This window comes from Orycteropus afer, unplaced genomic scaffold, assembly GCF_000298275.1.
Source record: "Orycteropus afer afer isolate SDZICR_OR568_19922 unplaced genomic scaffold, OryAfe1.0 scaffold00064, whole genome shotgun sequence".
Classification (NCBI taxonomy): domain Eukaryota; kingdom Metazoa; phylum Chordata; class Mammalia; order Tubulidentata; family Orycteropodidae; genus Orycteropus; species Orycteropus afer.
In genome coordinates, this window is record NW_006921651.1 from 7266215 (window position 1) to 7277040 (window position 10826).

Consider the following 10826-nt stretch of genomic DNA (forward strand, 5'->3'; position numbering starts at 1 on the left):
CACACCTGTGGTTTCCAGCCAAACAGAAGACAGGCATATGAGTTGAACATTTACCTGAGGTAGATACACGCCTTGGAGAGAACAATCATTGAGAAAGAAGGACTGCCTATGCACAGGGAGACAGCTCAGGTGGCAGGAGTCCATGGAGGGATGGACAGTGGGAAGAGATAACTATGGGGAAGAAGTGGGAGGGGAGTTGTTGCATTGTCGTAAACTGTGGTCAATGTCATGAGACAAAGTATATGTAAACTGCTGTATGGAAAGTGAATTTGCTCTGTTAATCTTCACCCAAATCTCAATCAATCAATCAATCAATCAAAAGATCAAAGACCAAATGTGGGTAGTAAGCGGAAAATATACTCTATCTGGCTCTTAACAGAAATTTGCCAGCCCTGATATAGAAAAATCAAGATTGGCCATATGTTGAAAATGATTGAAGCTCAGTGATGGGTACATAGGGGATCATTATACTATTCTGTCTGCATTTTTACATCTAGTGTAGTAAATTACATAGCGTGGCTTTTCTAGCCATATGTCTTTGTAACTCCGTAGTGGAATTTGCCATGAGCAACTGAGTAGCTCCTGACTGTTAAAATTATCCACCTGGGATATTTCTGTTGGGAGCAGCACAAAGTAATGTTCTGGGAAGTTTGCTCTCTCTCTCAGATGTATGGAATTCTGATGTTGGGACTGTTTAGTTTGGCCACTCTGCCAGGCTCAAAAGGAGCCCTCCTAGAGGCAGAAGGAATCTCTTACTGTGGCTGAGAGACGTGAGAGACTCACACTGCTGAGAGAGAGACATGAGAGATATGCACTGCTGAGAGACTGAGAGGCACACACTGCTGAGAGATGCAAGAGGTACACACTGCTGAGAGAGAGACCCAAGAGACACACAATGCTGAGAGACACAAAGAGACACACATTGATGGGAGAGAGACTGAGAGAGACTGTCAGCTAAGAGACTGAGAGAGACTGAGCGTGTTCCTGAACTTGAATTGTAGCCTGTTGCTTCCCTAATAAACCCCATAATCTGTGAGTTCTGTGGCAGCTACACAGCAAATTATCAAACCCAGTAGAGAGGTGGTGGGTGCTGTGGGAGGAACGGTTGGTGTTAGGGTTGGTGAAAGGGCTAGAGGGAAGCAGCATGTCTGGCTTCACATCAATGGGCCTTGAGCTACTGGCGGTGATTCTGTCTTCCTCTTGTGGGTTTAGAGGAGGTCAGAAGATGTGGCCTCCCTGCCCCTTTGGCATACATATTTTAAAATTTTTATAATAAAAAGCTAAAAAGAAATCCTGATCCTGTAATGAAGGAAATTTGAATGTTTTCTATCCAAACAAGTTCATGGTGAAAAAGAAAATTAAGATAACAAAAAATGTATAAATATGTATATATATTTAAATTTGTTTATATTTAAATATGTGTATATATTTAAACATGTATGTATGTATATTTAAAACATATTTACATATTGTTGTTGTTGTTAGGTGCCACCAAGTTGGCTGCAACTCATAGCAACTCTATGTCCAACAGAACAAAACACTGCCTGGTCTTGTGCCAGCTTCACAATCATTGCTATACCTCAGCCCATCGTTGGAGCTATCATGTCAATCCATCTAGGTGAGGGCCTTCCTCTTTTTCATTGACCCTCCACTTTACCAAGCATGATATCCTCCAGAGAATGGTCCCTTCTGACATGACCAAAGCAGGTGACATGAAGTCTGGTCATTCCAAGGAGCATTCCGGCTGCACTTCTTCCGGGACAGATTTGTTAGTTCTTTTAGCATTCCATGGTACTTTCATTATTCTTCACCAACACAACTCAAAAGCATCAACTCTTCTCAAGCCTTCCTTATTCACTGTCCAGCTTTCGTATCCATATGAAGCAAATGAAAATACCATGGCTTAGGTTAGGTGCATCTTAGTCTTCAAAGAAACATCTTTGCTCTTCAGCAGTTTAAAGAGATCTTTTGCAGTAGATTTGCCCAGTGCAATACATCATCTAATTTCCTGACTGCTGCTTCCATGGGTGTTGACTGTGGAACCAAGTAAAATGAAATCCTTGATCACTTCAATCTTTTCTCCATTTATCATGACGTTGCTTATTGGTCCAGTTGTGAGGATTTTCGTTTTCTCTATGTTGAGGTGTAATCCATACTGCAGACTGTAGTCTTTAATCTTTATCAGTAAGTGCTTCAAGTCATCTTCATTTCAGCAAGCAAAGTTGTGCTGTCTGCATACTGCAGGTTGTTAATGAGTCCTCCTCCAATCCTGATGCTGTGTTCTTCTTCATAGTCCAGCTTCTCAGATAGTGAAAGGATACAACTGTGATGCATTCCCTTCCTGATTTTAAACCTTGCAGTATCCCCTTGTTCTGTTTGAACGATAGCTTCCTGGTCTATGTACAGGCTCCTCATGAGCACAATTAAGTGTTCTGGAATTCCCATTCTTCTCCATGTTATCCATAATTTGCTATCCACACAATCTAATGCTTTTGCATAGTCAATAAAACACAAGTAAACATCTTTCTGGTATTCTTTGCTTTGAGCCAAGATCCATCTAACATCAGCAATGATATCCCTCATTCCACCTCCTCTTCTGAATTCAGCTTGCATTTCTGGAAGTTCTCTGTGAATATACTGCTGCAACCATTTTTTAAATTATCTTCAGTAAGATTTTTCTTAGCATGTGATGTTAATGATCTTGTTCGATAATTTCCACATTCTGTGGGATCACTTTCTTTGAAATGGGTACAAATATGGATCTCTTCCAGTCACTCGGCCTGGTAGCTGTCTTTCAGATCTGTTGGCATAGCCCAGTGAGTGCCTCCAGTGCAGCATTCATTTCTTGAAACATCTCAATCGGTATTCCATCAATTCCTGGAGCCTTGTTTTTCACCAGTTTCATCAGTGCAGCTTTGACTTCTTCCTTCAATATCACTGATTCTTAGTCATATGTCATCTCCTGAAATGGATGAACATCAACCAATTCTTTTTAGTACAGTGACTCTGCGTATTCCTTCCATCTTCTTTTGATGTTACCTGTATCATTCAATATATTGCCCATAGCATCTTTCAATATTGCAACTCGAGGCTTAAATTCTTTCTTCAGTTCTTTCAGCTTGAGAAATGCTGAGCGTGTTCTTCCCTTTTGGTTTTCAAACTCCAGGTCTTTGCCCATTTAATTATAATAATTGACTTTGTCTTCTTGAGCTGCTCTTTGAAATCTTGTTTAGCTCTTTTATCTTGTCATTTCTTCCATTTGCTTTAGTTACTCTCCATTCAAGAGCAAGTTTCAGAGTCTCTTTTGACATCCATTTTGGTCTTTTCCTCCTTTCCTGTCTTTTTAATGACCTTTTCCTTTCCTTATGGATGATGTTCTTGATGTCATTCCACAGTTCCACTGGTTTTCGGTCACTGGTGTTCAATGCACCAAATCTTTAGATGGTCTCTAAATTCAGGAGGGATATAATCAAGGTCGTATTTTGGCTCTTGTGGATTTCTTTTAATTGTCTTCAGCTTTAACTTGAACTTACACATGAGCAATTGATGGTCTGCTGCACCACTCATCTGTCAGTTTGTCATACTGTGGTGGCTTGCGTGTTGCTGTGAGGCTGGAGGCTAAGCCACCAGTATTTCAAATACCAGTAGAGTCACCCACAGTGAACAGGTTTCAGAGGAGCTTCCAGACTAAGACAGACTCAGAAGAAGGAAGGGGCCATCCCTCTTCAAAGAACTGGCCAGTGAAAATGTTTAAATATGTATATATATTTAGAAGTCCTGATGGAAATGGCAACATATCCCTGAAATCTTGAAGTCAATGGCATGAAAAATTAAATTTTTGTTGAGTTCAATAATAAATGAAATTTGTGATTAAGATCATTACTGCAGACAGACTCAAAATGTGATCCACTATGTGGTAAGGCAAAAAGACTATAATTTTCCAGTAGGTTTTCTGTTTGTTTGTTTTTGAAAGGATTATAGAATCCTCAGAGATCACAAGGGCTCCTAAGGTCAGTTCACAGGATTCATTTTAAGACTTGTAAAAGGGCTGCCAACTGTTTGTCATTCTCTAATTTCTCTTACCTCCTCTTTCTGCATTCACAGCTGACTCCACTGAATCAACACAAACTTCCATGAGAAATCCACTTTCTGCTCCTAAAATAAATTGAGAAAAATGCAAATTCATGAAGGTACTGTTGTTGTTGTTATGTGCCATCGAGTCGGACTCGACTTATAGCGACCTCTCCTTGGGTTGCTGAGGCAGTATCACTACAGAAGTAGATTGCCCCATCTTCTTTCCGAGGCGTGGCTGGTGGGTTTGAACCACCAGCCTTCTGGTTAGCAGTCAATTGCCTTAGGCACTATACTACATCCAAAATAAGCTAACATGTACAGTTTACATTTTCTGCCAAAATCCAAATGTCTAATAATAGGGAAGGAGATAAACACCCTAGAACCCATGAATGGGATGAAATACATTAATTATAAAACTGATGGTTATGAAATAGGTACATAGATATATATAAAAGAAATACTTAGAAAAAAATGTATACTGAATGCCAAATCAATCTTCCTAAAACACAAGCCTCCTCATCACATTCCAGTTCAGATTCCTTCAGTGCTTCTCAATGCCTGCAAAGTATGTTTAACCTTCTTTATGAGGAATGTGTTTAAGAACAGAGACTGAGTTCAAAGCCAGACGACACCACTTATTTATTGTGTGATCCTAGTGAAGTTAAGGAACTCTAGTGGTGTGGTGCTTAAGGCATCTGACCAGAAGGTTGGCAGTTCACACCCCACCAGGCACTCCACAGAAGGAAAATGAAGCAATCTATTTCTGTAAAGATTTACTGCCTTGGAAACCCAATGGGAGTTGCTATGAGTCAGACTCAACTTGGTGGCACTGAGTTTAGTAAAGTAACATAAGCTTAACCTATGCCTCAGTTTTCTATAACATAGGGTAGGTTTTAGTACCTATCTCAGAGTAGTGAGAATTAAATGAGATAATTTACATAAATTACATAGCCTCTCACTCACTCACTGCCATCGAGTAGATTACAATTCATAGTGACAGACACCCACTAGGTTTCCAAGACTGTAAATCTTTATGGAAGCAGACTGCCTCATCTTTCTTCCCCAGAATGTCTGGTGGGTTCAAACCACCGACCTTTTGGTCAGCAGCCAAATACCACTACACCACCAGAGCTCCTTATAGAGCACCTATTAAGAATTGAAACATTTAAGTATTATCACTGATAAACACCACATTATTTTCTTTATATGCTTTCAGTTCCTCCCACCTGCCACCCCTGCTCTTGTTTATGCCATCTCCTCAACCCACAAAGTCCTTCCAGTTCCATCTTTTAACACCAAAATCAAAGATTTCAAGGCTCACTTCAAATCACATTTCCATGATTTTCCCTCTTTCCCAAAGTAGGAAATTACATCTCCCTCTTTTGAACTCACGTAACTCTTCATGAATTAAACGTTTCTCTTTAAAACACTAACTGTTCCTCTTTTAATATATAAATTTCTTTCTACCTCTTATTATTGTTTATGTACTTAAGCGTCCGATCACGTTCCTACTTGATCTAAAGTTCCTAAATAAGATGCTTGTGAGAAATTTTTATTATCACCAACAGCAAGCACAGTATCTACCAAGTATACATGTCACTCAAATATTTACTCAAGGTTGAGTAATTGCAAATTCATTTTAAAATGTCATATATTTACAATAAAAAGTGTGCTGTAAACAGAGTTTTCATTTTTAGTAAGTTAAGCACATATTAAAAAATTAAAAATACTGAATGCATTCAATATACTTCAAAGGATGTTCAGCATGTACTAATAATGGTTACAACTGGGTTACGGGATTCACAATTTTTCTTTTTTATAATTCTCCATATTGCTTGATTTTTTCTACCCAATATTGTTTTTCTAATAAGTTATTTTTAATTTGAAAAACAAAAATCTATCATCTGCTAGTATCAGATTGGAATTGCCTCATTTATTTAAAGGAAAATGATCGATTCCAAACTGTGACAAAGATAGCCACTGGATGCTCTTAAACAACAGCACTGCCTGACTCCAGGACCCTTCTGATGCCCACACCAGCTGTCAGATGCATCTAACAGGACAACGCTGCAAGGGACCATTTGATTCACAAGAAAGGACCTTGGACAGGAAAGGGTGGACATGTGAACAACAGGCTATGACAGAAGGCAGAGGAAGCCAGTTGTCCTAAGAAAAGCATAATTACTTCAGAGATCAAGAGGATAGGACATTTATTTGGAACAGGAGCTCTCAACTTGTCCAATTAGCTTTGCACAATCTCCAAGAACCTTTCAGAGCATCTGTGGGGTGGAAATTATACTCATACTAAAGCAAAACAAACTCATTGCTTTGTTAATTCTGACTCATGGAGACCCCATGTGTTACAGAATAGAACTGCTCTACTTTTACTGGCTGTGATCTGCAATACAGACGGCCAGGAGCCAGGCCTTTTTCCCGCTGTGCTGCTTTGCAAAGGCTTCAAACAGCCAACCTCTAGATTAATAAACCGAAAAATCAAACTCACTGCCGTGGAGTCGCATCCGACTCATAGCAACCCCTCCTCGGCTTTCCAAGGCAGTATCTCTACAGAAGTAGATTGCCCAACCTTCCCAGGAGTGGCTGGTGGGTTTGAATCACCAGCCTTCTGGTTAGCAGTCAAGTGCCTTAGGCATTATGCCACCTGAGCTCCTTAGTAAAAAGATCTGCAAAAACATGTCTACTCTTCCTTTTTTGGTTTAGTTTTGGAAAATATAGTTACTTTTCATTTAAAAACAATATATGTACATTGGGTTCACTGCGTTTTTTTCTAATGAATTAAAATATTTTAATTCCTGAGTTTTAATTTCTAATACGATAAATATAACCCATATAAACAAAAGCTTTGAGGTTCTCAGTAAATTTTAGGAGGGTAATGTAGTTCTGAGATCAAGGAGTGAGAACCGCTAGTTTGGAGGAACCAAAAGTTCATGGATGCCACCTGCCATACTACATTGGCACGACAGGCAGAACTCGGAACTTGAAGCAGCCACAAGCTCTGCCACTTGGTAGCGGTGTGGCTTTGGGGACAACCCCCGCACTCGTAGGAACGATCACCACGGGTTAGGCACTGTGCTCAGCGCTTGAAATTTAACAATCACAGCTATGTATTTAACCAAAACAACTATGCGGCGGTAAGGCGTGTACTGGTATCCTCAAGTGGCGACGGAGAAAAGTCAACCAGGGTGAAAAAGGTCGCATTACAATACGTGGTGGCGTCAGGATTCGAAGCCACAACGTCTGGTTCCAGAGCCGCGGGCCACTCCCGCAACATGCTCATTCTCAGGACTTCGTTCCCTCCCATTTGTAGCTGGAATGGGACCTGAGGAAACTTCTCATGGAATTCAAAACCAGGACCCTCGCCAGCCTGCCCCAGGCTGCCAAAACCACCCACCGCCCCATTCCCCGCCACCTTCCGCACCAGCCTTCCCCGACGGTATCCGCGCCCGCTTTCGGTCGGAGGTGGCCCTCTGCCTCTTCATGCTCTACGCGTTGCGCTCTTGTCGGTCTTTAGTTTGTTTCCGCTCAGTCTGAGCTTCGGCGCGCGCGACCCGGCAAGCGCGTCCTCAACGGCTGCGCGCGACCCTGCGCGTCTCCGATTCCCACGGCCCAGCAGCACCCGCGAATACGGAGTCCCGCGCAGGCGCAATCACTTCTCCTTTCAGTCACCGCCCCCCGAGGGGTCGGGGGCGCTAGTTCTGCGTGACCTGGAAGTGGTTCTACTTTCGGAGTCCGAGAAAGGAGGCCATAGAGCGTTGAGCTGTGGAGGTGGCGTCCGTGCACTGTTTGCAGCATGCAGCGGTTGCTCTTAACGCCCTTGAAGGCATTGACGAGGAGCCCGTGTCTCCAGCTCTTAGTTCCTAGGGCGGCGCTTAGAGGACAGGTACCGCACGGCAGCGGATTCAGAGTCGCGGAAGTGGGGACGTGATGAAAGGGACAGGATACAGATAATCGATAACCTCACATCACATTTCTGAATCCCCTTACAGTTTACGAAGATTTTCATGTGTCTAGAGAGCCCTTGGTTCGGCTCCGACCCTACCACTTACTTACTAGCTGTGTGATATTGGCCAAGTTACTTAACTTTTCTGTACCTTTTATCTGTAAAATGGTGATGACAGTACCTACTTCATAAGGATGTTGAGAGAATTGAGTAATATACATCAAGCGCTTTGCACAAATAAAGCTCAATAATTTTTACCTGTATTTGATTTTTGCTAAAAGACTGTCTGCTAGTCAGGATAGGGACTATACCCCTAATTCTACAGAAAAGGAAATGGAGACTTAATTTGACTGATTTCTAAAGTCGCTTAATTAGAAGCAGAGCAGGAAAAGGAACACGGGTCTTTAGACTGGAATAGAACCAAGAGAGGGTATATGTTCATTGAACTGATGATTATTGAATAATTATTGTGGATTAGGAACTGGGAGCAGAAACATCAATAGGACAAAATTCCTGTCCTGGAGAAGATACAGCTCATTCACTTACTAATTTATTTGTCAAGTCTTAAAAGGTCTTGTTGGGTGAGGGCACTGTGCTGGAAACAGAGGTTGCAGGAGGCCTCCCTTGCAATGCTTCCCTTGCCAGACCGACCAGAGCCTCCTCTCAGAGCCCTTAGTGGGAAATGCAAACAGGTGAACCTAAAGGTATATCCCTGTTTGTTAAGGGGTGTGATAGGGGAGGTATGGTGTGCTCTGGGAGAGCATCTGAGGCACCCATTGCAGACTTGGGAGGATCTGGCACCATCCCCAGAGGAGGTGACATTTAAGCTGTAATCTGCAGTAGGAATTACTAGGCAAGGGACAAGGAGTGTCTCAGTCATAGACGTCATGTTTTAAGGCCTAGAGAAGAAAGAAAACAACCCATATTTAGAGTGTAGAGTTAAATCTGGGTGAGTATGCAGAGACTAGAAGGCTCACTCTAGGGTGGGGATGGTTGGAGTAAGGAAAGACAAGCACGGAAACCAGTAGGGAGGTGGACGCAGTAATCCAGATAAGAGATGACTTTCCAGGGACATAGAGGGGGAGGTGGCCAGATAGGGTATTCTACCCCAGACAGAAGGGTAGGTGTGAGTAGCAATGGAGTGACGCCTTCCCCCTCCTCCAAGTTGTAATTTGTCTGTCTTGATCCTTAGTGTGGTTGCATCTGTGGGATCAGACGCCCTTTGAGGCCAGGACAATACAGCACCATCTCTGAAGTAGCATTGCAATCTGGAAAGGGCACGTTGTCCCTTCCTTCAAAGACTGCTGAGCGGGTGGTGGGCCAATGGCTCCTGATCTGCAGTGGAACAGTGGCTGGAGCAGTTATTCTTGGTGGAGTAACAAGGTGAGTAATCACCAGAAAGTCAACTGTTTTCTGACGAAGGACAAGGTTGTAGTCACTTCTTGGCCACAGCCAGCTACCTGGAGGGAGCGAGTAGTTGGACCTGTGGGCTCAGAACCATGGTTGCAGGGGACATCAAGCTCAATTGGCCTAACATACTACACAAAAACATTGTCCCACATCCTACGTTAGTGAGTAGCAACTGGGATCTTAAAAGCTTGTAAGTAGCCATCTAGATGCAACAGTAGGTCTCTCCTTGCCCAGAGCAAATAAGAATGAAGAAAACCAAAGACACATGGAAACAATTAGTCCGAGGGACTGGTACACCATGCGATCCTCATCCTATATGACTATGACACCAGAAGAACTAGATGATGCCTGGCTTCCATTGTCAATCACTCGGAGGGGGATCTCTGTAGGAGATCCTGGATAGAGTAGGAGAACAATGTGGAACAAAACTCAAAATCATAAAAAAAAAAAAAAAAGGAGACCAGGTTTGCTGGTCTGCTAGAGCCTGGTGGGACCCCTAGACTATGGCCCCTAGCTGCCCTTCAGGTCTGGAATTGGACTCTCTCTTGTGGTTTCCACCCAAACAAAAAACAGGCATGTGAGCTGAACATTTACATTGGGTAGATACACTCCTTGGAGAGATCAATCATGGGAGAATAGAAGGGCTGTGTATGCACAGGGAGACAGCTCTTGGGGCAGGAGGGCATGGGAGGGAAGGACACAGGGAAGAGGTGACTATGGGGAGGAAGTGGGAAGAGAGCTGTTGCATTGTGGGAAAGTGCAATCAATGTCATAAAGTGTGTGTGAACTGCTGTGTGGAAAATGAATTTGCTCTGTAAACTTTCACCCAATCATAATAAAAATTTAAATAATAAAAAAAGCTGTTTTCGTCGTGAGTAGAATCATGGGATGCCCAAGAGAGAGGAGACCTTAGAGACCATCCAGTCTAGTTTCCACATTTTATAGATGGAGAAACTGAGGCTCATGTCATTGACCACAGTTTACCACAATGCAACAGCTCCCCTCCCACTTCCTCCCCATAGGTACCTCTTCCCTGTGTCCTTCCCTCCATACACTCCTGCCCCCTGAGCTGTCTCCCTGTGCATAAGCAGCTCTTCTTTCTCCCCTGATTGTTCTCTCTGGCAACCCTATATATGTTCTTGGGTACCCTCCCCATTTCATAGACATACCTAATCGTTTAGCCTGTCCACCCATCTATCCACCCATATACTCATGTTTGCCTTCACTGACAACGCAGTACTGTATGTGCAAAAGGGTTCATATTTATTGTCTGTACCTCCCATGTACCTCTCATGTCTTTCTCATCCTCAATGCTGCCATATTGGTCACTCATATTTGTTACATTGCCCTTCTCTTCACCCAAATCAATACTTATCTCTATCTA

The 10826-nt window shown here is 42.7% G+C and overlaps 2 protein-coding genes across 2 annotated transcripts in view; one reads left to right on the top strand and one right to left on the bottom strand.

Annotated features, from left to right (window-relative positions):
* Positions 1–7571, bottom strand: part of CUTC (cutC copper transporter) — a 45314-nt gene extending 37743 nt beyond the window's left edge. Inside the window, exons 1-2 of the mRNA XM_007939967.2 lie at positions 7511–7571; positions 4084–4155 (exon numbers count right to left, since the gene is read on the bottom strand). Coding sequence (XP_007938158.1) covers positions 4084–4155; positions 7511–7571 — 133 coding nt within the window. The remainder of the gene's footprint in view (positions 1–4083; positions 4156–7510) is intronic.
* Positions 7572–7882: 311 nt separating this feature from the next.
* Positions 7883–10826, top strand: part of LOC103196267 (cytochrome c oxidase assembly protein COX15 homolog) — a 14137-nt gene continuing 11193 nt past the window's right edge. The window contains exons 1-2 of the mRNA XM_007939968.1: positions 7883–7972; positions 9225–9415. Of these exons, the coding sequence (XP_007938159.1) occupies positions 7883–7972; positions 9225–9415 (281 nt within the window). The remainder of the gene's footprint in view (positions 7973–9224; positions 9416–10826) is intronic.